The 25,165-nt window shown below is 41.3% G+C and overlaps 1 protein-coding gene across 6 annotated transcripts in view; it reads right to left on the reverse strand.

Annotated features, from left to right (window-relative positions):
• HECW1 (HECT, C2 and WW domain containing E3 ubiquitin protein ligase 1) overlaps nt 1-25,165 on the reverse strand; it is a 252,940-nt gene that overhangs the window by 13,072 nt on the left and 214,703 nt on the right. For all 6 annotated transcript variants that reach the window (XM_063158113.1, XM_063158120.1, XM_063158099.1 and 3 more), the window contains 5 exons: nt 22,936-23,088; nt 7,214-7,312; nt 5,692-5,821; nt 1,641-1,787; nt 783-897 (listed from right to left, as the gene is read on the reverse strand). In XM_063158113.1, the coding sequence (XP_063014183.1) occupies nt 783-897; nt 1,641-1,787; nt 5,692-5,821; nt 7,214-7,312; nt 22,936-23,088 (644 nt within the window). The remainder of the gene's footprint in view (nt 1-782; nt 898-1,640; nt 1,788-5,691; nt 5,822-7,213; nt 7,313-22,935; nt 23,089-25,165) is intronic.

The raw sequence follows: 25,165 nt of genomic DNA on the forward strand, positions 1-25,165 counted from the left end.
CCTTGGTTTGTGCCAGTGAGAGCCAGCATATACCAGGCTGAATTTGTTTCAAAACTTAGATATAAAAATGTAGCTGGAGAATAACACTAGGGACCAGCTGTGCTTGTGGTAAGCTGCATTCTTCAAGGTAACCCAAAGGCTGGGCAGTGACCAGCAAAGACTGAAACCTTGTATTTCAGAGGAGGATATGTGAACCTCAGGAACTTTCCACTTGTGGTGGAGAAGTGGTGGATTTCACATTTTTCCATCATCCGAGACAGCCTGGATAAATCATTCTTTAAAGCAAAACCAGACCAAGGAGCAGAGAAGGGAAAAAAATCCAACTTGACATAGTTTAAGCTAAGGGAACAGTTAAACAAGATATGTACATTGTTGAAATGTAATTGGGAACTGTGAAATTCAGCTCCTGATTTTAGCTCCCTGCTAAAGCCAGGAGGACTTGTGGAACTACTTTCTGTGAGGCCAAGAGTTCAGTCACAGTCATCTTAGATGAACTAATTGTGCAAATCCTTTTCAGTCCTTAATGGTCAAAACTCCTTCTAACTCTGCAGGAATTGAATAGATAAAATCTGGATAGAAAAAGCAGAAGCAATTTCAGTAGTATAACACCACAACACCTCAGCTCTTATTTGGTTTTTTTTCAGGAGTTATTCTTCACAATAACTTCCTGGACAAAATAGGGCATCTTCCCTCAGGAAAGACAGAAAGAAAAGATGGAGCAAGACTTCCATGTTTTAGACTGAAACAGTCAAGATAGTAGTAAACATGAGCAGGCACTTTACCTCCACGATATTCTGTGTTGTTCCGCCAGTCATTGAGATCTATTTCTGCAGTGCCAGCTATAACTAGCTCCAGTTCTCTGGCGTCAAAAACAGAGACAAGCCTGGAGTCTACAACCTGGAACAAAAACCATCTGTAAGCACAGTTCAGACTGGAAATGAAGCAAAGTCTTATAAACCTATGGCGGCAAGCTCTTTATTCTGACAAAGTTTGAATGTTTGCATTCACATGTTTGTGTATGATTAAGGAAGGGCAAGAATAGGTGACTACATGGGTTGGTCAGCAAAGCCCCAGGTTTTAACCCAGTCCTTGTAACAGTTCTGCCAGAAAGATGTTCTCAGATCTAGGTCTTCAGCAAAGATAAACTGCAAAATCCAGGGACAGAAATGGAGCAGTATCCAGGAATACCACCAGCAAGCTTGGACTGCACCCACGGACTGACTTTACTGGAACAAATCCCTGAAGACACAGTGTGTTTCATCTGATTCTCATCAAAGTGTACAATTCTTCACAATCTTTCTTTGTCAGGGACCCCTAATCCTCACCCCAAATCACAACATGGCAGAACAAAATTTGCAAATGCCTACTTCTCTCACTGTGTGAATGGAAAGCAGTGTAATTCTTAACTGTTGATCATAAGTAATGCTTTATCACATTCAGCAAACCCATTTCTTTCATTTTTCCTTTAATCCTAAACCCGCTATATCCCAGTTCTCTGTCTGTAGAGATCCAAGAGCTCCAATTCCTTGCTGTTTGTGTCTGTTTAGTTGCTCTCCAGGGTACCAATGAAGCATTTAACCAGGGTGCTACTCATTCAGGTGAAGGAGGGATGCCTGCGGAAGCATCACTTTGCCACTTACTTCGTAGAAGCCACGGACCAGCGCCTCTGTTTGCTGGACCACTCCTCGTTCCACTCGCCACTTTACCATTCTCTCGATGTACTCCTTTTTGTTCTTTTCTGTGACTGCTGTATTTGCCCCTCCAGACTTCAACTCTCTCTCTGTCACCTACAGAACAGAGATAAACAGTGGTGTAGCTTTGCATGGATCATGTTGTGTTTCAAACACGAGATCATCCAAGCCACAGAACAGGAAACAACAGGATAGAGAGGCAATCACAGTATTGGAATAGCAGACTGCTTTGCCAACTGGAAGGGATATCTACTTGTCTCTCAGGTAACAAGTGTTGCCCTTCCCCAAGTGCTAGTAAAATGTTTACTCAGAAATGCAGACAGCTAAAGAAAGTATCATAAAATGAGAACTCCCAATACACTACCTAAAACAAGAGACCTGTACAGCAAGCCTGCACAGATAAATAGTCACTGTGGGGTTCAGAGTTTTGTGTCAGCCATCCAAACCTGAGAAGAGTTTATAGTGTAAATAACTTTTTCTTATTTTAAACAAGAGCTGCATAATTTCTTTGCATTTTAATAGTTAATTTAGTTGGCTTGGGTTACTAAGTCTTGAGATGGAGAAGAGATTTAAGGAATCAATCTGGATCCTACCCAGCAAGCACATATGCCTCCTCCCATGTGACAGAAAATTGTATTTGTCTTTCAATTATTTTCACACTCAATTTAGTTGATTTAAAAGGAAGAATATGTTGCTCTTGTCTTCAGTTTTCTGCTGCTATAACAATGACATCCACCACAGACAGTAAATGAACTGTATGAATACATATTCATTACTAGTATTATTTATATTATTATCTATTTATTAGCCCAGCAGACAGCAAACATCATAGGCAGTATTTAGGTCACCTTACTTGAGGGACCTATTGCAATATTATGAGTTAAGAAACATTGACTGAGTCATCTAATCGGTAGCTTAGTTGAGAAACAGCAGGAACAAGTAAAGCTGGATGGAAGGAGTTAGGAATTCTTAGCTGGTTCAGGTTAAATTCCCAAACATAGATCATTGCATCACCATTATACAAGCAATGCTGCATTGTCCAGACAGCAGGGCTCTGGCCCAGCTACCATGCTGTATTCTTCAAGGCTGTGGGGCATTAAGGTGTATCCGCCAATCCAAAGACTAAATGTTGTCTAGCTTTAAGCATGACCATAATTCCAGATGTTCAAAGTTTCCTGTGAGACTTCCCACAAACACCTCAAAAACTATTGTTTTTTTAACTTCTCATTATTTGTATAAATTCAAGTACTATTAATTATCTATGATTGGAGGCTAGCAATCAATAGCAATGTGTCCCTATTTCGGGGATTTTGTTCTTAGGGGCATTAACTGCAGCTGTGAGCTACAATTGAGAATGAGGGTTCAGACTAGCGAGAAGACATTTCAACCAATGTAGCTCATTCCTTTCACCTGATGGGAACAATTGCCAGGGCTCAGAGACAGGCTGTATCCACAGAGAGCTCAGAGTAAGGCCTGGAAGAACACTTTTACTGGGTAAAAGCATGAGGAAGTACTTTGGGTCACAAGCAACTGACACATCTGTTTTATAAGTGAAATTCTCAAATTGTCATTCCCCCACCAGTAAAAATGTGTAATGCTTGATTTGACACTGTATCACTGCTGTTACAGGAGTGCTCAGTACACAAGAAGGCTGGAACTGACATGGAGTAAATTCTCCTTAAGAAAGGACCAAGAAAGAGGATTTGGCCTGAAAGCCTTAGAAGTTCAATACACATCAGAGATGAGACAAGAAAATGTGAAAGCAGCAGTAACTGGTCCATAATAAAGTCATTGTGGAAGCAGGACAGAAGGGCTGTAACCATCTACTGTACAGCTTCTCAAGGAGGCCGCTTATTTCTCGTTTTCCTTACCCAGCCCTTGAAATCCATCTTCCCAAATATTAGCAGAGCTCCCACTGTGATCTACACTTGCACATATACCAAGCAAAGCAATGCTCAGATGGCATTTAAGTGGTTAGATACTCTTGGCATGGAAGAATTTCCAACTAGGATCCATCTGTGAGCATAAAACATGACTGAAATTCTTTGTTATTTTGCTGTCAGCACTTAGTAAATTTCAAGAGGAAAATCTTACTTTCACTTAGGACACTTGGATTCTGACAGTTGTAATTCACAGTGAGAAGCAACCTTTCCCTTCATTATTAGTTCTAGCAAGGTCAGTGTCCAGTACATAGACAACAGCATCAAAAGGTACTAGACAACAGCATCAAAATCCAACCTTTAGCATTCTTTTGCTTTTATACCACAGCATCCACAACAGATTGTAATTTTTTTCTATTCTATTTGGAGCCATTTCTTATCTTCCACAACAGACTCCTATGTAACTGTTTTCTCTTTCCTTTGAGGAGAGTATAACAAGTAATTAGTGTGCCAAATGTTACCTTCAGATGCATCGGGGCAACTCAGTTCTTTTTCAACTTTGTAGTCTTCCCTTGTAAATACAAACTTGTCTCATCTGCCTTTGTGAATATGTCTGTATGTTTCTGTCTGCCTTTGTGTATTAGTCTCATGTAGCCATACCTTCCAGGGAAACCACTTTACTGTCAATTCAATGTCATGCAAGCTCTCAGTTCCAAGTCCATGAAAACCTCCTGCATTTGAGTCTGTGGAAAAACAGTGTTATTGCTCCTACAGATGCTTCCTACTTTAATTCTTCTGCCCCATCCTTTTCATCTACCCTTAACTCTGCTCATCCTTTGTAACCTTTTGCTATACTCAGGCTAAATTCAGTTTTTAATATACTCCCTGAAGCCTTGCTTGCTTTCTGTTACTTTAAACCTCATAGCTGAGCAGGACTGGAATTCCTCCCCTCAGAAACTTCTCTAACTCTTCCCTAGTTCCCAGAACTACCCTAGCTTTGTGCAAACCCTTCAGGAAAATTAACTGTCAAGTGGTGAGAGCCATTCTCTGGATATTCCTGTGGATACATAGTTTGTGGTGATTGGGAATGGAGCTGCAGCTGAGCCTCATCCCTAATGGACTACAACAGGGTAGGGCCTGTGAACAGTATGGAAGGCAAAGAAACATGGAATGCTGATGTGTATTGACCAATCACAAAAGGGCAGTGAGGGCACACAGGTGTGATGCATGTAAGATAAAGGGTATAAAAGGTCATATTCCACCTGATTTCTCTGCTTCTTTTGACCCTGTGTATCTGTTCCTTACAAGGTATCTCCATCCCCTGAGATTCTGCAGAGCTTGGTGAGCTTGGTTCTTCAGCCTCTCTACTTTTCAGTATCACCTTGGAGATCCTTAATCATGGTCTGAATATTGTTTTGATTGCCTTCAAGGCTTCCCAGAGACAGTTATAATCCAGCATGGTTTGCAACGCCAAAGAGCACCAGGGCTTCAGTGCAACCCAAAGAATCCCACAGGAGCCATTTATTCTGATTGCCAGACTGCACGTAAGCCAGTGTTGCACCCTCCCTAAGGCTATAGTGATCAGCCAGGTTACAGAGAACTGTCTGACTAAGGTACAGCTGAGCTGCAGAAAGCACAATAAAGGGACGTACATACCAAGTTGTTAAATAGGTGCAAGGTAAGTAAGAGACACAGGATCTAACAGGGAGATATTAGACAAAATAGTGGTAAGGATTGCCAGGTCCTACACCACCTGTCAAATGTTTTTTACCCCTCCTAACCCATCCTTTCAGTCACATCAGCTTGAAGTTACATTGCTTGCATTCACCAAATGCCACATCTGTGTGAACTACACCCTGGAGAGAAGAGCTGCACTCCAGAGAATTCCTCATGCTCATCAGAGTGTGGCTCAAAAAGCCCGTAGGGGGGCTGGTATTGTATATTATACACCCTAAGAATAAACATCTGCCTTGGAACAGGTGGCTTGAAAGAAACAGAAGGTAGGAGAAGAAAATGTAATTGAAAGGCTAAAGGATCTGTTCTGACAGAAAGATGTTCATCACGCTCAACTTTGTCAGCTTCAAATTTGCTTTTCAGATGTTTTGCATAGCTATGCTCACCTGTCCAAACACCTCCTCGTTCACTGTGAAGGTTAGATCCAGGATATCTGTGATATTGTTATCCTTCATCCACTGCAAGCTCTGATGGAACTCTTCATCCAGGTACTCTAAGTCACTTAAATCACATGGCCTGATTGCAAGACAAGAAAAAATATATGGTCCTGTGACTACTGTCAGGATGATTTCCTACTAAGTGTGTGAACAAATTTACTGAAGATCCAACATAAAACTGAAGTTCATTTAGTTTTGTTAACATCAAAGGTTGTTTTACAGACCCTCTTGAAGCAGTTCTGCAACTGTTTGCTTTGCATAGCTGGGCTCAAGGCCAAATCTGCTGGCTGCCTGCATTATTTGCTGTCAAAAGACACCCCTGGGGCTTGATTTTACGTGGATCTTCAGGATGCTCTGCACTTCGTAGCACACGTGTCCCTTCAGCCCCACTGTGCTGTGCCTGGCTGCTTCCATTATCTATCATCTGCCAGGTGGGCACACAGCACTGACACAGGGCAGAGCAGGCAGCCTAAATTTCTGCTCATAGGGAGCCATCCCTGTCTGCTGAAAGGTCAGATTTGTTAGGAGCAGCCTGGTTTCCAGCTCCCTAAAGGGGCAGTAAGGATGCAGGGAGAACCCTAGGTTTCAGCCTATTTTCAGATTAGATCAGGTACAATTTAGGTATGAGTGTTTGTACCCCAGCAATAATAATGGTTTCTAAAAACCCAACAAAGAATAACATGATAAAGAACTTAAATGACTGTTAAGACAAGTATCTTTGCTGATTCGGAATCATCTTAATTGATGAACTGTTTCAGCTAAGCTTTATTCTGCTCTTTAGCATTTAATTGCAGTCTTCAGTTAATATTTATAGGTTTTTTTATTGTTGCAAAAATTTTGTGTACCTTGTTTTACTTCAGTCTATTAATTAAAGAGGGACTGATTGTCAATCTAAATAAACCTGATAAACTTCAAATTGAAAGTAATGTATTCTTGGTAGCTTACACTTACTAAAATAAAAGACAAGAGAAGACCAAAAAATCATTCCGTGGTTATATCTACATGAACATTCTTAATTATCCCAAGTTATGTTTTAGAATGAAAAGCTACTTCACCAGTGAGGCATGACAAATGATGTAGTTTTGCTTAATATAACCTCTGTCCTTTTTTCCTTATTATTTTGTTTCATTCCATCAAGGATGTTTTTCAGTCTTCCACCTGGTTGAAGGTGAAATAACTTTTGAATAACTTTTCACCAGTAGTAAACTCTGGAGTTATGTGTCAGAACTTTCTGATGTGTGCTTCTAAATGTCACACTTATTTATTTTTGTCAACATAGTATTTATGAATGGCAAATTCTTGGAGGAAGCAAAGTAAAATCAAAATGTGTTCATTTTCTATCGCAGAACAACAACCCAACAGCAGAAAGAACTTGAAGGTCAGTGTGCTCGAAGCAGCTCCCCAAGGGTCTGTGTCTCTGTAGGACTCCCTGTGGGATGCTGTTTGTGCATGGTTGTGGGGTTATACTCACAGCCTTAGGAGGGCTTTGTAGAAGGGCCTTGTGAAGAAAGCATCAAGAAGGTACTGATGGATGAGAGCCAGGCCAAGAATACGACCGCTGAACCTGAACCTGGGAAATAAAAATGCAGAGTTAATGAAGTGCAACTCAAGACTTCCAGTATAGAAACTTACACAGGTACTAACTGGGGCTTTTTTGTTTGTTTGTTTCTGAATTAGTTTTTCACATTTATTCCCTGATTTTTTTTTTCTGAGCAGACACTAAATGCCACTCCTTCCATGTCTGATCAATAATGGATTTCCTTGATGCACCTCCTGCTGTAGCCATACCTGCAGCTGGCATGCTATGTGCTCTCCTATGCCAAAGCAATGAACACTCACTTTCTGTGATGTCTTTTTCAATGTTCTTATGTACACTGACTACATCCAACACAGTATTTGGCCAAGGAAATATTATAATGCTCCACCTCAGCAGAAAAAATGCTATCGCAAAAGAGGTGCAAAGGATGTTTGGAGACTCTGTATATCCAGTTTCTGACAAGCTACAACCCTGTCTGAGGTGGGGCTTTAAAGTACTTTAAAAGGGTAGTGAGTTGACCTGGTAGGGGAAAACTGTTTAAAATAGTTCAGCTAACTTTTGTGACCAAGGACACATTAATATCAGCATCTAAAGTTCAGGCACACTGTTTCAGACCACTTTCTAAATTTTGCTGCTCAGCTGTTCTCAGTATTTGCACACTCCTGTGTTTGTTTCTAAGAACAACCACCTCCAGTCCCACTACAGGTACACTCAAATAGCACCCTACCCATTATAATCTGTGACTTGTGATAATAATCTGTTAAATTTTTCTTCCTATGATTTCTTCTATGACTTATTCTATATTTTTCATCAAACCTGCTTTTAAATCAATTATCTTAGACAGAAAACGACAAAACTGGTGTGAGTCCAGGTGAGTTTGATTTTTGTAAGAACAACCCCCAACAGCCATTCAAGACTTGCTTACATGTAAGAAAGGAAAAAATCCATCACCCCAAATGTGAGAACTCCAAATCTGAACTGACTGGTAACACAGACAAGTTTTACTGCACAAAAGATGAGAAATATATCAAAAAGTGTAGAAACCATTCCTTCCACTGACAGGAATCAGTGCAAAGACCTGTCCTGCACAAGAATGAAACACGAGTCTGATTGTATTAAAGGTGGCAAAGAATATCTGTTCAATCAACTGAATGCTCATGGGACAGAACAACAAGTGCTTAGTATGTCAAATGGGGCACAAAATAGCCTGCTGTGGGCCCAATTAGCATTTACATCACCACAGGAGCTGCCTCTGGGTCCCCTGAATCTGGGAAAGGTGCTTACGATATGCAGCTGACTGGCCACAGAAGAATGATTATATTACCCCTCACAGCTGTTTCCACAGCAGCAACAAAAGGCAGCTGTTGGCTCTAGTTAGGGCCTGCTTCACTTCACTTGTGCTCCAGTGCAGCGCTTCCAGCAGAAGGCAAGGAAACAAGGGGCAGCTGATACAATGAAAGCACAGTGGAAGCCAGACAGCTCAAACCCCAGAAAGGCTGAACCTGTAATCCGTCACTTTTATAGCACCTCCAGGACCCATAATCAAGTCCGTTTGTCCTAAACAGCGCGTGTCAGCTTTTTTGGTTTTGTTCTTCACCCCCATCCAACCCCAGAGGTTTTGAAAGTGAGCACTGCATGAAAATGCTGGGGGTGTTCCTCACCAAGTGCTCACCCCACAGCTGTGTGGGACTGGGCAGACAGGAGCCACCTGGAATAAAGCAAAAGTGGACTGCCAGGAAAGATTTGGGAATGTGGCTTCTCCTACGAAACTGACTGAATGTGTGAACAGCATCCCTTTTCTCCTTGCTGCTTGTTTTCTTCTGCATGGCTTTGAGGGCATTCCTGCAAAGCTGACATGAATGGGCTGTGCACCTACAGCAAGGTGTTTACAGCTAGGGGCACATGTTACAGGGGCCATTAATGGAGAGCCTGATTTGAATCAGTGCCTTGTGGCAGAACTGCATCAAACCATCCCAAAGCCACAGGCAGCATTTCTGTGTGAAAGGTCCAAGCCTGGCACACCAGCCTAAAAACACATGGGATAGGTGAGATGAAACATTGCCACTGCTGATGGCTATCAATACAATGGATAAAAAAGCTGTGCTGCAGACTGTATTCCCTCGCAGCTCTGTATCGCCCCAGAAAAACATGGTGCTGTGTGGCCAAGGCAAGTCAGTTCTCCAGCCCACAAACCCTTCTGCCCCTGCACAGAGCCTTGGTATCTCTGCAGAGATGTGCTACACTTGACTCTCTTCTGAAGAATGGTGTAGCAGAAGGTTCTCTGGCCCCTTGTCCCTGCTGGACAGGGCCTGGGACCAGACATGAGACTTCTCTGGTCCAGCACTGAGAAACGTGGACCATGGTAAGTCAGCAGATACCTATCAACAGGAGCCATTTCCTGTCTTTCTCAGAGAACAAATACACAATTTATCTGTGTATGGCTCCATTCAGTTCATCAAGCTGCCACTACACTCAGACAAGCATAGCAGTCCCACTTAAAAAGTATCAAAACTTACAAAAAAGTAAGAAGAAACAAATTGCCCTCTTTAAAAAAGCCAGTTAAAACAAAGCCAGACTCTTGTGTTTATTTCTTCCTCAAAGATTTAGAACACGGGTGAGATTTAGAGGTGGGTAAAACAGTCCTTTCAGAAAAAAAAACAAGTTTTCTTGACAGAATAAGCAGCACAAAGGTAAATCCTGGCTCGAGGGCACATACCTTCCTTAAGCCTGAATTACATTTATCTTTCCAAGGAAGTGTAAAATACTTGTTTGGTTTCTTTCTAGCAGAAAAGCTAGTTTGGGAGAGGTGGGGAATGCAGGGTCTTGCTCTGGCCTTTTCTTTCAACACCCTTCCCTTTTGGAGACAATGATTGAGTCTGAGTAATGTGCTCCAGCGAGAGGGTAAATGCAGGAGGGAGTTAATGAACAGGAAATGGTGGAACGAGAGACAGAATTAATGAGCAGTGGAGCTGCTCTGGTTTGACTGCCTATTGACACTGTTCGTCCACTCAAAAAGGACATTGTGTGCACCTGCTTTCTGGCTGTTAACAGCACTACTCTTTGACCCATTTGCAGAAATTTCCACTGTACCCAGCTAATTCCTTTTCCTTCTGGAGGCTTCAGGTGCCCCTGAAGCAGCCACAACAGCCCATTGCAAAATAACAGGCTCACTCCCCTGGATGGGGCTCTGTGAATATTTACTGCATATTCATGTGCTCAGGGAGAGACAAATCCATGCTGAAGCAGCAACTAAGCAATACATTTTCCTCCCACTGCAGCTGAGTCACAGGAGATTTAAGTACTCTGGTCCTTATTATATAGCACCAGAGCAAGGCAGGACCCACAGTGACCCACAATTTGGTACAGGGCTCTCTCTTAATGGTTCAATGAATGGAGTTCTACTTCATATGACAGTTTTTCCTTGGATTCAGATGGATAACGATACACCTTGAAAAGATTGTGATCTGTGTGTACTGAGGAAGAACAGTCTTTATCATTCTATTGGGAATGCCTTGGGAACCATGCCTTGTGGGCTAAATTAGGTGTGGTGTAAGAAACTTCAAATCCTAAAAAGAGGATGCACCTGATGAAATAAAAATGATTGAAAATCCTGCAAACCTTATATCACTGAAATACATCAGCTGCATTTAAATGTGCCCTTCTTGGTACAGTAGCTTGTGAAAAAATATTCAAAGTAGGGCTTGAGAGATATAAATATAGCATGGTTCACATCACATTTGAAAATGTCACTTTCCTTTCACAAGATTTGCTTTCTGTAAGTGAAATGTACACATTCTGTTGCACCAGTTTTAAAACTCTTAACTGTTTAATCATTCAGATGAACTTTTGGCCACCTGAAAGTCAAGCTGAGCAAACGAGGCTACACTGTGGTCCAGGGTTTCCGTCCTTGGCAGCTCCTCTGAGGACAAATGATATTTGTCAGGTGAATCCACCTGGAGAGCCTATTAGTCCTTTCACAGTGGGAGAGACTGGATGTAATCTCAATCATTATGGATACCAGAGATTCTAACAAGAGGAAAATATTTATAAAGGCACTGTCATGGCAAATACTTCACCTTGAGCATGCATCTCATTAGACAACAGAGAATTCAGTCATGAAACAAAAATTTGTAGGAAACTGAGCATCATGGATTCAAGAGGTTGTGGTACAGCTTGTTTAAAGCACTGTTAAAACTACCATTGTTATGAAGACACTTGTGAACAACCTGAAGGTGAGAAACTGCTGATTAAAGGAATTAAAAATCAATTTTTATAGTCTAAAATTTTGTGATTTGCAATCTTTTGATATGAAGGGGGACACAACATGCAGAGGAAGATGTACTGAGTCTATGATTTCTGAATTTTGGTGTTATCACCAGCACTAGCAATTTTTAGAAAAAGAACTACTTCTTTTCATGCATGAAAGTGGTAAGAATGTGTATTTTGCAAAAAGAGTTGACCAGCAAGATGGTTACAACAACTGTGCCTGGACTCATACATTAAGAATTTGAAGCAATACTGGCAGTGTGTCAGGCACATGCTCCAGAGGTCTGTGTCTAGATGTTGGAAGTACCCATCCTTGTGTTGGCTCAGTGCAGGACATGGCCAACATGTGCTACATGAGCTACACCTACAGAGAAATGATCTAGCAGAAGATCAGGTCACCTCTACAAAACCTTGTCAGTGGATCAAATCCACACCTCTGTCTATCAGCCCTCATTAACAAATGCCTTTCTTTAATTTGGTGTGCACATGTAACCCCTGCTCACTCAAATGAAAGAACATCTGAAGGGGCTAATGGGATGACATGAAGCATTCTTCTGTCAGGAAGGCTGAGCCATGCAGGCTGGGACAGCTCACGTGTTCTCTTTATCTGACTTGCATCTGCAAACTCTGCAGACTCCTCTTTGCCACCGTGTCATTTGGCCTCGTGGCAAATGTGCTCCGTGTGTCTGCAGGTTCAGAGGTGGATGCTGTGGCATTCCAGCACCATGCCTCTTCAGTTCAGGAATCTGATGACCTCATGTGTCATTAATATGAAAGGAATGGCTCTTACAAAGGCTGGAGACAGAAGTTCATGAAGTCTTAGCACATTAAAGAGAAAAGGTAAAATAACTCCTAAATTAGTCATAGAGGAGAATTCCAATGTAAGGAGTAACAGGAGAACTGTTGGCTCATCTTCTTTTCTTATATCCATCTCTAATATGAAGATTCCTTAGAGAGATCAAGATCCTAGAGAGACCAAGATACAGTGTTGGATCACATTTGCACAGCATCTCCCAATGCTGCACTGACTCCAGTATCTAACTACACTGGCATCCCACATGAGAGCTTACACTAGATCCCTACAAGCTTCTTTTGAAGGAATGGTAATGACTCACCCCAACCAGGTTTTGGTTTTACTTCCTGTGCATTATGTTCTAAATACTGAAATGGATCTTATCTCATATATGGTCAAAATTCATTCCAGGTTTTCATTCCAGGTTGACTGAGTTTGTAAGGGGAAACTCCATACTTCCTCACTGTGAAACCACAGAAAACTCTGTCAGGTAAGCTTCATTTTTTCAACCCATTTTTCAATTAAAATTTAAAGAAAACATTTAGGACTACTAACATGGAGCAACTGTGTGTGCAGATTTCCACCCTGGAAACTGATGAACCTTAAATAGTTAAGAATCTACAGGGATTGATTCCTGCTGCCCCAGCAAATGTGACTGGGATTTAATAGAGGATACATGCTACTCAGAACCAAGGCATTTCATTCAGGCATCAAAAGATCAAGAAGCATATTCCATGAGCCTCTCTTTGATAATCCTATCTGCTTAATATGCCTATAAAACTTAGGAGTTTTATTGATATTTTCAAGGAAATTTGTTACACTCATTTAAGAAAGCACTAGCCTCTCTTAAGCAGCCCCTACTGTAAAGTGGAACAGTCCAGCAAACCTGCCTGTGCAGTCTCATAAAATACAAAGATAGTGCTCAGAAAGGATGAGAAATATAGGTGCATCACCCAAGAACTGAAATTAAATAAGAAAAGAAAAAGGATGAAAAATTATTTTCAGAAAGAAAAGCAAATTGGTACGAATAAAATTATTTTACATTTGAAATACTGAACAGATAATTTTCTTTAGATGAAAACAAGCCTTTCTTTAGATATTTTTAGTTTTGGTGGGCACCAGAGTTTCATATGATGAGTAACTTTATGTGAGTCAATCTCTCATTTTATTGCTAATTTGTGCATATATTTTCTGCTGCAAAAGGTCAGTATATTACTGGCACTTCACTAAGTTCTACTTCCATTCTCTGGATCTATCTGCAAGTAGAACACATTTCTTAGTACCAAGGAGTAGCCACATGAAAAAGAACTATTGCTTACATGTGATGGAAATGTGAGCTATCCATGTCCTTCTAAATCTCTGGAGCTCATGCATCCTAAATTAGCAACTAAACCTCAAACCATTCCTGAAGCCTAAATTACCAGCAACTGAAAAACAAAGAGATAATCCAAACCTTATTGCTTCTTTATTTAACCTAATCAGATCCTTCAAGTCTTTTCCTTGTCCCTAATCTAGCCATTTGTTCACTCAGAATATCTTTTCATCTTTCTTATATCCTGGCTATATCCACCACAAAAGAACTGACAGAAAAGGTTAAAAGACTAATTGTGTCACAGAGAAGAAAGCATGAATTTATGGCAAAAGCTGCAGGCTATTCTGCTTTATCCAGAAAAATGAGAGGCAAAGATAAGGGAAATTCATAAAATCCCCTTGGGTTTCTCTTCAACACAATCCATCAGATGGTTCCTTTCCTCCGCACAGTAGCTCCAGACAAACGCTCACAGGACAAAGGGCTCCAGCTGCATTAGCTCAGCACTGCAGCCAAGTCAGGAAGACCCACACTGGAGTTGCTGGCACTGCCTTCTTGCACATCAGCTGAACTGTGCCAGAAGTTCTCACTGCAGGAGCAGGAATTCCTCTGCATGGGGCCATGGCAGGCACACCAGCCTCGGTGTCATGGGCTGTCTGAGCACCAGAGACACCAAGTGCTGGAAGCAGAGAGCTGATTTCCAGGTCTGTCTTTAAACTAGTAAGGAGATTAAAAATGAACATGGTCTCCCTCTGTAAGAAGAAATCTATGCTAGGTATCATTTTACCAGTAACAGGTTCCACGAATGCAGGGGTTTGGAGGAGGAGAGGAGGAGTGTGCAAGCGCTGAAGTGGCCATCTCTGCTTGCAGAGTCAGCTCTCAGCCTCATGACTATGATGCACAGTCATCCTCCTGTGAGAGAACCCCTGCCAGAACACAGCAGCACGAGCACCACTAACCTCCATCAGCACCAGGTTGCCTTTAGCTTCTCTTGCTGGTACAAGGGATGAGACACACTGGCCTGGGAGACTCTTGGCAAACACTCCTCTGCCCAGCAGCTATGGAGGGGATACACACCGAGGTATGAACTACTGGCTAGCAGACAACAAACCCCTACATTTTGTGATTCTCAGATCCTAGACTTTATTGCTGACTGGGAATTTCAAACCAGAGAGATCAGTGCCAATATTGCACGTGAAAATTGACAAAACTTAAATACAAAAGTAGAATAACTTATCTGAAGGTATCCCGAAAACAAGTGATAGAGAGAGCAATGGAATCACAGTCCTCTGAGTCCCTTCTCCATTTTAGTTGTTTAGTCTATTTGACATTTTATATGTTTATCAGTTTATCATCAGTTCCTGATAGATCAGTTCAGTTTGATGCTTATGGGTTGTTCTATTTCAAACAAGCAAAAGTACATTTTCATCAAAGACTTTGATTTCTCAGTCAAAGACTTTGGAAGAGTTGTTGGTGGGCACTTTACAAACCTATGAATTGGTGAAGTTTCAGACATCATATGACTTATGTTTGCTTTCCATAGCTTTGCCATGTGTTGAAACAAACTAGTCAAGCTACAGCGAAATCACAGATTTAGTCATCTGCCAGACATGAGGGTCATAAAAACACAAGCTGAATGACTACACATTTTCCTCCAATGGCTAACTACAAACACTGCAGCCACAATAACTGACTTATTCTCAAAGGAGGCACATCCTTTCCAGCCTGTCTGGGGTATTTAAGCATGAGAGAGACTGCTCATCATAAAGTCCTGGTAAGCACCCATGAATGTTTACCCTGCATGGTGAGAGGTGATGCAGATATCCTTGAGCTAACTGCAAACAGCTCACAGGCAGTGCAGAGCCCTCTGGACTTGCCACCCCTGTCCAAAGCCACACACTTGGGTCTGCACTGTGCTGCAACTCAGCTAAGGATGCCTGTCTCTCAGGATCAGGATTCTCAATTGAGTAATGTCAGAAATCTGTGTGCTGATATTCAGACATGCCATGAATTGCTGGGCAGTCTCTTATAAGTCTTGTTTTGCAAATCATTGAATACTTCCAATTTTTATTAATACCACTGCAAACTGACCACTCTGATCCTCTTCTGGGAACATGCAGAATAGCAGAACGTTTGCATTTGTGTTCTGAAGCGTAAGAAAATTTTTTTACTTTTCTTTACAAATCTTTCCAACACAATTAAATAATTCCAGTTTCTAGTCTGCCATTCTCTGGAATGGAAGAATAAGTCACAGTGTAAAAAGCTTCCTTCAATGAGCCACGAGATACTGAATGTATACTTCTGTATTCTTGCTATCACATGAACTTTTCTCATAGAGGGTGAACAGCTTAGGATTTTTCTCATCCTCCATAACTTTATGGGAATTTTGAAAAATGTTCCTCTTCCAAGCTGGGGCAAACTGACAAACATTACCTTCCTCCCTTCAAAAACATACATATCAGATAAAATGAAATCTTTAATATTCCCCTTTTCTGGAATTCAATGTAACACTAAGGGAACATACTGAAACTAAGAACAACTTTCAATGAACAAATGAAACATCTAACTTTCATAACATCCCAGGGAGAGGCTACAGAAATGCCTTTGCTACTCAAAAATACCCAAAATGAATCTGGGTGATTTACTGAAAACAATATTGCTCTACAAGCAGTCTTTCTTTTGATGTATGAATTGTGTTGCTTACAAAAGAAGATTATCTTGGGAATTTCTGCACCTGCTTTAGCTGAATTTTCTTTACCTTGCTGAAGTCTGAATAAAACGCAGTGAGAAGTAAGGAGGGGAATGATGACTGAGCAATACTTCATAGTGACAGCTCAGCCTTGCCATTCCAGTGGGACTGGGACAGGAGATACGACAACATTCATCACTCCCGGGGAGTTTTTCACCACTACCAACACACAGACAATCACTGCCCATCCTGCTGCTTCCCTGCAGGCCCACGCGCTTGGGGACAGCCTGGACCTTACGCTTTTCTCCTCTGCCACATGCAAGGTGCAGAACTACAGAGATTTTCATGGGAAGCCTCCCTACCATGGGCAGATTTAATCTGCAGCATTGCAAAAGACTAAATGGCCCTAAGCAAGGGAAAAACCCATAAATACGACTTTTGTAAATACAGAACAAAACAGAAGAGACGCCTTTCCCTCAAACCAAACTCTAATTTGGAAGAAGTGCTAGAGAGACTCCAAGACTCAGGGAAGGGAAAAGGGGTAGAGACTGTGAGAGACATCTCTTCTTTCAACTCATAAAGCAACACCATTTTGATCCTCAAAAGATCTTGGAAAAAATTCTCTAGTAAGAGAGAGAAAGTCAAGAGTAAGGTAAATATAAAGCAGAACCTTTTTTAAAAGAAAAAATGGTTGCTGTACAAGCTCAGTTAGGAAGAATGTTTTTTTCTCCTTCATTTTTGGTTTGCCTTTAATCTTCCAATTCCTCCTGACCCTTAATAAATAATTAACCAGCTGTTGAGGCAGGCTGTATGTGATACAGTCATACATCAAACTTAATAGGAAAATCAAAGTTTACTTAAGTACAGGAGGCATTGAGAGAGATCACAGTACAGCAGCAAGAAGGCATTTCAGTAACATACCCTTTTCACACAGTGAAAAGGTCTTATAAATTATTTCAGCTGCACATTTATTTTAATATCATTCTTGTCCAGAAGATTTACAATAGTGCTTGAAAATTTCTCATGCAGACATAATTTATTTAAAATAAGATATTGCTAGTAATTAAAATTTATGGTCTAACATAACATTAAATGCTTTGGTTTTCTATGGTGCCTTTCATCTGAAAATTTCAAAGCAGTTCCAAGCAGTACTGTACATCAAACGGAATTCAAGTTGATTACATACTAGGAAATCTCTTCAGATGGAAACTGAGGCAACCAGGCAATCATCTAATTTCAAAAACAACTGGATGTAGCTTGATGCCTCACTCTGGGGTGCATTATCTGATTTTTTAGGGGATGATTTTTCAATGTTTACCACAAACAGGCCCTTTCAAGACAGCTGCAAAATTGGTCTCCTAAACTAATTCCTCCCCCAAATGCAGACCCACACAAGTAGCCCTTTTAAGCCCAAAACCAGACTCAGTGTTTCTAACTCCCTGACTGAGCAGGTATTGGGCCCTATGTAGGTTGCCTGCCACAACAGCTGAAAAGTCAGAGAGATTCATGAGTAATTCAGACCACGTATTCCCAAGAGCTCCCTTCAGTCTGTGGAGAGGAGTAATGGCTGTTTCCAGACCTCCTGCTTAGATGCTGTGACTACATTTCTCCACTGTTTCTATAAAGAGCCAGGGACTGTGTCTAAATCCATCCCATGAGCTGGTCTGCATTGGAATACAACCCATTAGCTCATAAGGCAATTTGTCACTTTCTTTAAAAACACTTTAATTGAAATAAGTCAATCTCTGTGTAGAAGGATTATCGGAGGTTTGTTTCCTATAGATCTGCCTCTGATGGCCCCACATTACCACACTGCAGTAGCTCCAGTTCCTCCTCCACATTTCTGCTAGCACTTCCCAGGCTTTGGAGTATCTCCAGTTTCTCCCTTCTTTCTCCCCTGAGCATGCACAGCTCTGCCTCACATCCCCGAGCTACCGAGCAAGACAATGTGCCTGCTTTGCAGCCTGTGCCTGGGATGGACCTGTCGGCTCACTCATGCTGCCTGGCCAGCTGTGAGGACAGAGAGCACATGGCCAGCTGTGAGGACAGACAGCACACATCCCTGCTGAGCTCTCCCCCCACCTCTCTGAGCCACTCTTCCGTGGATCTGTCCTTCTCACAGACACAAGTTTGACAAAGCTTTTAGGAAATTATTATCTTCAAGACATTTACCTTCCTGTCAGACAGGTCTTAAACTGATTAGGAATCTGTCTGATGGATAGGCAGGGCAATTGCACAAGGCACAACTCATAAGGAAACTGGGGTAAGAAAACCAATCAAGCTCTCTAAGGAGAAAAGTCAGCTGAAGTTGCAACATTCTCAGTTCTCCTTGGGTTTATTATAACAAAAAAAAAGGAAAAAAACCAACACCCTGCATTCTCTAGCACGCTAGAGATGGATAGTGCTGGTTATGTGGTTTCTCATTTACACAAAATAAATAAAAGGGATCCTCAGAGGTTGGCTGGAGCTCTGCCCCCCCAGCATCGTGTAGGCAAAGGGAGCTGCCTTTGCCCGTGTGCCAGAACACGAAAAAGCAACAGAGGCAGTGCCATGCCTGAAGCAATCAGTCCTGATGGGAGACAGCATGTGTTTGCTCAGCTCAGCCAGTTGCAGTGACCATGTCAGCTGACTTGGAGCACAGGGAAAGCAAGATCCTGTCTGCATGGAGAATGGGTGCACCAGGCTTCCATCTGCCTGCAGAGTGAGATGCAGATATACATGCAAGTCTTCTGTTTGACTCTCCTAAGTGGCACAGAGAAGAATGTGAGAAGGAGGACTGGAGAGAACAAAGAAAATTCATTATGGGAAATGAAAGAAGAAAGTTCTATCCCAAAGCAGTTCTAAATGAACATCAAGTTATAGAGTTCATTAGGACACCGTGGCCAGCAATAATCTACAGCTTCTGGAGATCTGAGCATTGGGTCTGAGTATATCATGTCTGTGGCCTTCAGCAGGATTCTGAACAAAACCATTTTTCTCACAGGTCTTCAACTTTCTAAAGGGTCTGATAAACAAATGCATTACTTTTCATAGGAATTAAAACAAAGAAAATACAACAGGGCTTCTCTGAGACGGATACAAACTGGTAAGTATGATTAGCAAGCTGTAAATGCCTCTAAGATAACTGTAGCACTGGGGTGCTGCTCTCTGGCTGCATAAATGTCACAGCAAGGTCCACAAATGCTTACTATTACAAAAACCCATGCTGTTACTAATTCACAATGAAAACACAGAAAAAAGATGTTTCAAGTTAAGATCCCTCAGATCTCCAAATGAATGTCTGTGAATGATTTTTTTCTGTCTAGGCCATTTGGCTTTTTATGCAGAGACTGGGCTTGTTTTCACATTTTTTTCTTTTGTTCCACATTTTGCCCACTTGTGAGGAAAAGGGTGAAGTACCTCCAGTGGGGGTGTATTTCAGAAGATGTTTTCAAATATCTAGGCAAAAAGCGAGACACATTTACCTAGATCAGATAGAATGGCTCATTACTGGCACGGATTAAAAGCAGCTTTGCTGGCTATGAGCTTCAGGTACATTCTGTAGCATGCAGATAAAAACATATCATCAAATATTTTAACTTTAAAAATGTGTGATATCTTATATTTTGTGTGTTCAGTATGCACATATGTCAACTGAAGGAAAAAGTCTTATTCAATGGAAGCTTGCAGGAAAGGTGTTAAATCTCAGTTTCTCCATAAATGAGAAATATTTTCCAGTCATTATGTCTCTTTCTTAACTTGGCATACATACAACTAGTCTGTGCTTTGATGTGCTCATTTTGGACTCAGAATGCTGTTTGTACAAAGAGCAAAGCATGAAATAAGCCACTAAAAGGGGCAGAACTGTAACTTTTAGGCTGGGGAAAAAGAGCAGTGCATTTCTCCATCCTGCCAATATGAATAAAACTTCACATCTTTGCATTTTCTTGCATTTATCTCAAACTTATCACTGTTCACTTAAGAAAATGTAAAATAATTTTGAAAGCATTTTTTTTACTAGCTCTGTTTCTTTAAATATCTGTGTCTGGAGAGGTCTTGCAGAAGTACCAGAGAGAAAAACATGCCAAGGGTAGATTTCACATAAATAACAAGCCCCACAGCACAAAAAAACCATACAGTTGAAGAAATCTGCAAATCTAACCCAATTGTGGTTGTGTGGTTTTCATGACTGACATCAGACTTCAAGCTTTGAAAAGACTATGAATATTAATTACCTGTGACCCTGGAACTCTCAGACTGATTCATCTATGTTAGCTGGTGCTTCATAACAGATTTGAGAACAGGAAAGTGATGTCTATTTCTGGCATGTGACAGGGAGAAGGCTCTGCTGGAATCTTATCAACAAGTAAATCTGAGAAACAGAAGTTCTAGCTCTGACTTTGATGAGAATGAAGAAAGCCTGGGAACACCAGAAAACCTCATTCCTCAGGAACAAACAGCAACAAGGCAGTTAGTATAGAGTCCTCACAGAAGTTAGCTTGTAAAGCCTTGATGGGAGAACTGAACTCAGTTTCAAGAAGGTTGATCCAATTCCTATCTTTGCTGGCTGCACAGAATTCTGAACATAGAACTCTAGGGTTACACATGAATAGCTGAGATCAGTCACACAGTATAAAAACATTTAGAATGTCTAGATATCTACAAGCCAATCATGAAACCTATCAGGCTAATTATAAACTGCTGGTCTCAGGCAATTATTTCCATAACAGGTTCATGAAATATTTCCAAGCACAGACTGGATTGTTTATCTTTCCCTTGGGTTATGCAATCTTGCCCTATTTACAATATTGCATGTGCAAGCCTCTTCATTCATAGCATTATTTCCTTCTGCAGGCCAAGAGGCCAAATTTATCTTTCTTAAAAATAGGAAAACAAAATGTCTGAAGGCCAAATAACATTCTGCATGCAAGAAGCTGGATTGATATGTGCAGTTGGAGAAACAGCCCACGTGTCTAACTGCTGTTGATTTTTGAGTTAAATGCTAACTGCTACAGGAAAATCATATTAGGTGTTCTTTCTGCTGTTCTGTATACCCAGGACACCTTTAAAAACCTGCCTCTTTCATGTTAAAATCTCCCAAGGCACAGAAGAACAAAATGAAAGGATCAAACACAGAATATATGTTTTGCAGTAGAATTTATCACTTAAGAAAACTGCAACTCTTTGCTAGGACAGTGTTTATAACACATGAGAGCCAAGGGCATGTTTCACCTGCTGCTGAGATAACATGGCAACACCATCTCTGGACACAGAGGAGGCTATGAAAAAGCTTTGTCACTATGTGGGCAGAATGATCATGGGTTTGCACCTGCCTAGTTGGCCCTCTGCCTGGAAGTCAAAATGCATCTCCACAAATAACAGCCTCCTAAATCAGAAGTTTATCCATGCTGTCTGTTAAGGTAGGACACAGGACAGACTTTATTTCTTCTTGAAAACTAGGAAGGCTCCAGATAATGTCTAATGAACAGGATTGCAGTGGGAGGTGAACAAGCTGTAAGAATCAAGCTGCTCTCTTCCTGCTCATGTCAGTAGAGAAACACTCTAAAGCAAAAATCATTGTTAGCTCCACTGCTGGAAATGATAATACAAAAAAAATTCCAACAATTTAGAAACCATGCTAGTCCCAAGCAACATTCCTTTTCCCCTGGGTAACTTTAACAGTGGTGACAGCACAACTGCTTATGATCTCCCACCTGCTGTAAGCCAAGCAAAGGGGGATCTGTTCACAAGAGTAAAGGAACATGTACTATTTGCAATTTAAAAGGGGCTTGCCTCCCATTTTAAAAAAAGGATCTCTGAGAGGAGCCAGTAAGATTGACAAAGAAAACCATCATAGGAACAAGTCCATGTGGCAGCACTTCTTTGACACAATGAAATCCCACAAGGGACCAAGTGATGCCCGGGGCTCGGAGCCTATGCTTCACTTAACCACATCTGAAACTACCAAAGTGAAAACAACTCCCAAAGACAGACAGATCTGGAGGCAGAAAGCGAAAATGAGGACATCACAATATGCTTTCAGAACTTTTGATAAAGAAACAAGATCAGAAATTTGTCTACATACTTAGTAAGCTAAAATATCTGCTCACTCTTATGGCCTTGCCCCAGACGAGCAGGGACACTGTCAGGGAAGAAAAGGGACACTGCTTTCTCTGGGCCTTTTTTAAGGCCTGTGGTAGGAACAGAGCAGCAATGTGGGTCTCAGAGAACACTACAGAGCTTAAAAGCACAATGCTGTGTGATGTATAGAAAGGTCACACTGGCTCTTCTTAGAAAGGCACCAGAAAGATGAAGACTAGATTAAGCAGAGCTCTTCTCCCTGTCCTTTTTATGTTCACACAGAAGTTTGCAAACATCAAGTCCCAAGTAATGCCAGCAGGATATATTAATAGTAGTACTTCATCACAACTGCTTTTTCAGAGCCTGATCTTGTATTTATGCTTAGTTCATCTCTTCCTTTTCACAACCTACTTCCCCACCTCTTCCCAGAATTAGCAATATTTGTAAGTACTCCAGTCCAAACTGGGAGCTTTTGTTTTGCTTTTCCACGTTTTTATTGCTCTGGAACAATTGTTCAGCTCTGCATAAAATGTTCTTACCATTCCAGGTGATTTTCAACAAAGGCAGACATGGGGCTGATCTGTACAGTGTACGTGTCGTTGGCTGAGTACTCAAACAGCCCATAATAGGGATTGAAGAGCTCCTGAGACAGAAGGAAAAAGAATTCTCGGGAGGGGCCACTGTAGTCCAACCTGGAAGGAAAAAGGTAGAAAAGATAAAATGAGGCTTCCTACCATTTGAGTGGATTTCCTGGCTTTGCATACATTGGCTGCTGTCTTAGTACAGCGGCCTGTGCAGTCAAGTGTTTCTAACATGATTTATCTCTCCTCTCAAAACTTGATTCCTGAACAAGTTGCAATGCCAAAACTTCACCAATATCCAGTCTGATCTGGGAGGAATCATAACTGGGACACATTAAGTAGTTTACTTTCCTGTGTTCCAAAAGCTTAGCAAACTGGATGTACAAGGCTCAGCCTTGCCTCAGCTGCCTGGCCAGCAGAAGGGTAGCTTTCTCTTGAGTGGGTTTGAACTGACTATGAACACCTGGGCTCACAGACCAAAAAGCCTGGGCTAAAGCAGAAATTGCTCTGACCCTCCTACACTGAGATGTACCCAAATCTAGCCCCAAGGATGCTTTTTTAGCTACAGAAACCATACAGAACAAGACCAAATCCCAGCAGACTTGTGTCTCTTAAGACAGAATTCCTTGCTTGTTCCATCCAAGCCCTTTCTGTTATTTTCATGTGGTACACCTTAAATTGAGCTTTGCTGTTGTATGAATTTGCTCCATAGAAAGCCTCTTTTTTTCCCTTGAATTTTTTACACTCAACTTGGAAAACAAAAGGAAAACGAGACTAAAATTTTTCCTGAATGCCTTAAATGAGAAATGTGGTGGATTTATTAAAAACAGATCATTCTCTAATAATGGTGAGTAGGTTTTTTCAATCTAAAATAAACCTACATGTAGCAACATGAAGAAATGATCTGTAGCCATATATCATGTGTGCCAAAAGATTTTCTGAAGTGGACACTATTCCTTCTACTTAACAATTGTTAAGTAAGTTGAAAGCTCTGCAACTGGATCAGAATGGTGTGTGCTATGGAGTTATAGAAGCATAAGTGAAAGGGGCTGAATGATTGATTTGTGCAACTAGAAATATGGCAAAGGGCAGACAGGCTCATCCTCCTGTGTTTTATGTCTGGAGATTCAGTGCTCTCTTTGAGGAACTTTAGCTCTGGGATAGTGTGATGACATGAAAGCTACACCTGTAAAAGAGGATGGTAACAAGCCCACATGACCCACCAGTGCCAGCCATGGACCAGGGCTGGTTCCATGGACATCAATGTACTGGGTTAAGCCTGATAATGGCTGGAGAACTACAAACAAGGTGTGTCTACGTTCAAAAACCTCCAATGGGAGACTAGCTACTGCATTTCTGGGCAACACACTAAATCATCATAAAACCTTTATAGTTAATTTTCAATGGCCTTTTTCTTTGAACTGTGGGAAGCTGTGCCCATACAGCATCACGTGGCCATAGAGCATCAACTCGTCAGTAGGGAATTGGCATCTTGGAGTCCTTCCAGCAGAATGTATATTAGCATTAAGCAGCAGAAACCCTAGAGGAATGTATCTTCAGATGTAAATCAATCAGTGAAAAATGAATGAATTTGCACATCAAATTGGTTTGTAATTTCTCCTGAGGACACCATGCCACACAGAAAACAATATGACTTTGGCCAGTATCAGCATTCCAGAATGCTATTCCAAAAACATAAACTGAAGTGTGCTACATGTTTCTGCTTTACTTGCAGGCCAGAGGCAAGATCAGCTGTGAAAGATGACCTCTGTTACACAATATTGTATCCATAGATAATGAAAAGTAAGAGTGAAAAAACCCTGATACTGAGGTCACCAAGTGACTCTCTTTGAGACTGGCAACTTCTGTTCCCATTGTACATAACCTGTCCCGAGTCAAGGGACAGAAGCCCTTCACTTGCCATGACACCTCAGAGCTGAGAGTGTCAGCATTTGCTGGACATGTTGAGAGTTGCCTCAGGTACTGTCTGATACATTTGGGACCAAAATCCTACACACATGGTTTTTGAACAAAAGAAACTTGACATGCAAAGCTACTGAAATACAATTTCATGCCTTTTGTCCTATGGCACACTGGAAACACACACATAATGGTCATACATCTTTCCATTATAAAAGCGTGTGGATTAACCCTCAACTACAATGTAGCTCTTGAGGTGAGCCAAGGT

The sequence above is a fragment of the Melospiza melodia genome, chromosome 1, assembly GCF_035770615.1.
Source record: "Melospiza melodia melodia isolate bMelMel2 chromosome 1, bMelMel2.pri, whole genome shotgun sequence".
Taxonomy (NCBI): Eukaryota; Metazoa; Chordata; class Aves; order Passeriformes; family Passerellidae; genus Melospiza; species Melospiza melodia.